This window comes from Myotis davidii, unplaced genomic scaffold (assembly GCF_000327345.1).
Source record: "Myotis davidii unplaced genomic scaffold, ASM32734v1 scaffold865, whole genome shotgun sequence".
Classification (NCBI taxonomy): domain Eukaryota; kingdom Metazoa; phylum Chordata; class Mammalia; order Chiroptera; family Vespertilionidae; genus Myotis; species Myotis davidii.
In genome coordinates, this window is record NW_006296406.1 from 572,408 (window position 1) to 575,503 (window position 3,096).

A 3,096-nucleotide genomic window follows, 5' to 3' on the forward strand; every position below is an offset into this window, starting at 1 on the left:
CATGAAATGGTAGAGCATTTCTGAAATGCTAGTAAGCCTAAGGCCTCAAGACTTTTTTTTTCTACTTCCACAATTCCTCTTCTATAATAACTCAATCAGAATAAAATATGATTCAAAAATCAATGTTCATTTACTGAGTGCTATTAGTGGCAGCACCAAAGTATGCATCCACTCAGCATTCACCCTAACTTTTACTCCAAGAGATGAAAATTTCTCCTTATCAGGAATCCAGTTACCAGTTGGTCTCTGAAATTTGCACATTGATGCCTTTTAGAAAAAACTTTTAAGCCTGCCTTAGAGGCACCCAACTCTAAAGTTTTCTACAAAATTATTTCTAAAAACAATTGCATAGTAATTGGAGCAAACTGTTTTAAAACATTCAAACAAAGATTTAATAGGGCCACTATTTTACGTTAAAAAAAAAAAGAGGTTCAATAATTTTTTAACACAAACTAAGTGAAATTCTTGAATGTTTGTTTTTCAGAACAAAAGTACATGTTTATTCTATTCACGTGTGACTTGGTGACATTTGCTTGAGGGGGGAGAATAAACTGGAAAAAGTCTGGCTGCCACTCAGACTTCAGAGAGGAGAAAATCAAACGCAGAACAATGGAAACATCAATTAAAAAAGAGATGGGGGTAGCGTAAAGAAACCCTGAAGTGGCTTTAACAAAATTAAAACCAAATTACCCAAGCTTGGTGCAAGGAAGAATCTCCACAAAAGGAAGGGTGTTTAGACCTCACAGCCCAGCCACCATCTACCACACCTGTCCCTTAGTAGTAATCTTGACTTTATCCTCACGAAGGTTGCTGCTTCCCCATCTACACCCTAATTCAGTTGTGGACATATTTTCTCTTAATTTCCCATTAGGCTTTCAAGATAAGATAATATACTTAAGACATTTAACTGAAGGCTTTCTCTCAACACGAGAATAGACAGAGAATAGCACAAAATTTTGTATTCTGACCTTCTGAACAATATTGGCTCTCTGGGACCCACAGGGCCCTATGTTAACAGTGTCCCAAGAGAGGTATCATGCTCAGTGTCCCCAGATTTTGTTCTCCTTCTCTCCTTTCAAAGGAGGAGCCAACAGCATGATCCAGTAGACATCTACCTAGGAAGATATTTCCATGTAAATGGGCCGTGGTTCTGTCATCCTCACTTGAGTCTCTTCTGGGGGTTCGAATAAGGAGACCATGGCACCTAGACCAGCTAGAAGCCCCTGCCCAACAGAAGTAGCGTCCTGAAAACCTCTCGAAGCCTGAGGTTGCTGAGGATGAGGACAAAGGGATGAACAGATGTGCACAGGTAGGTTACAATTTGCCATGGCCAGAACCAGTCATTCTCTGTTGAAAAGAAGCCTACAGCATCAATGATCAGGGACATGAAAGACAGAATGTAAAGAATGAGGAAGAAGATGAGTGACTTCAGAGCTCTGGTGTGAGCCTGGGTGCTGGCGTCTTGCAGGCTGTGGGCACTTTGCCGCATTGTCCGAGCGTGTCTCCTCAAAGAATGAATCAACAATGCAGTCGCGACCAGAAAAACAGAGCAAGGAATCGACAACGTGATGAATTTGAGGGGTAGGAAATAGTGAATTTCCATCCTCATGACCCTCTCCATGTAGGTCATATTCCCAAAAACTTCTCTAATGAAGAAACCTTGATTCACAGCGTAGTTTCCCCAGAAGTAGAGCAGGGTGACGACAGTGGAGATCAGGAGAGAGCCCAGCAGAAGCCAGGGCACTGACCTTGGGAACCTCCACTTCAGCCAGAGGAAGGTCGGGTGGGTGAGGTTAGCAATCTTCATGCAGAAGAGGACACTGAGCCAGGTACCAAACCAGAAGTTGGCTGAATTCAGGAAGTCCCAATGGAGACCAAAGAGCTCCCGTGCAGGACCCTTGCTGAATTCGCCCAGGTGGAAGAAGAGGTAAAAGTTGTGCACCATTCCAACCCACTGCAGGCAGAAACGGGAGGCACCCAAGCTCATGAGGATCATGTCAGAGGGGAGCAGCCTCCCAAGCCGCCTCCACTCTCTGCTCAGCACCAGCACAATGAAGCCATTGGCCAGGATTCCCAGGAAACACAGCAGGACAAAGAGCAGCATGAAGAGGGCTGTGAATGCCGGCTGCATTTTGGCCCCTCCTCTGGTCACCAGCCTTGCGCCTTGGTCCTTGGCCTCCTTCCTACCTCCACTCACAGTCCCTCTTTTGATGTTTCCTCAGGGGATGTGAAAAGAATGCTCAGGTTCTGCATTTGAGCCAGAGCTCACTTAAAAGGAAGATGCTTGGCTATGGCTATGCAGGAAAGGTGAGCTTGGCTCCGCAGGATGCAAATATCTCCCAGGCTCAGTTACCATTATGCTACCAACCGCACCTGATTTGGTTTTCCTGGTTTTGCCTACATGTTGCCATGGTTAACATCAATGTAGAGGGTTTCTCAGCGAGTCTGTGACTAAGTTTCATCTTTCTTATGCCATCTGTGGGCCCTGTAAACACACACCTCCCCATCAGGTCATTCTCAAGATATCTGTCCTATCTAATAATAGAGAAACATGGTAATTAACTGTAACTTCGCTACCCTTCCCATTGGCTAATCAGTGAGATATGCAAATTAACTGCCAACCAAGACGGTGGCCGGCAGCCACGCAGCTGAAGCGAACAGGAAGCTTGCTTGCTCCAGTGATGGAGGAAGCCAAGGTTCCCGGCCTGCCGCTGCCAGCCTCTGAGCTGCAGTCTAAGAAACAATGTTGCAAATATAGAAGGTAAATAAACCCCAAAAACCTGCTTTCAGCTGTCAGAGCTGGAGCGAGCAGGACCGCAACAGTGTTACAATTATAGAACCCAAACAAACCCATACACCTGCTTTCAGCAGCCGAGGTCTCAGAGCTGGAGCCGAGCCTCAGAGCTAAAGCTGGCTCTCAGTTCCAGTGACAGCCATAGAAGGTAAATAAATCCCAGAATAAAAGGAAAAAGAAAAAAAAGAGGGCTGGCCAGGCACCCCAGTGGGGACGCCCATCCTGAAGCGGGTGTGACCAGCTGCAAACAGCCATCATCCCCTCACCCAGGCTGGCCAGGCAATCCAGTGGGGACCCCCACC

At 46.1% G+C, this 3,096-nt stretch overlaps 1 protein-coding gene across 1 annotated transcript; it reads right to left on the reverse strand.

The window, feature by feature from the left end:
• Positions 1–1,213: 1,213 nt before the first annotated feature.
• LOC102767420 (taste receptor type 2 member 41) lies at positions 1,214–2,188 on the reverse strand. The gene has a single exon (XM_006771423.2). It carries the CDS (start codon positions 2,129–2,131, stop codon positions 1,214–1,216), a length of 918 nt encoding a protein of 305 aa, XP_006771486.1. The 5' UTR covers positions 2,132–2,188.
• Between the last annotated feature and the right edge of the window lie 908 nt (positions 2,189–3,096).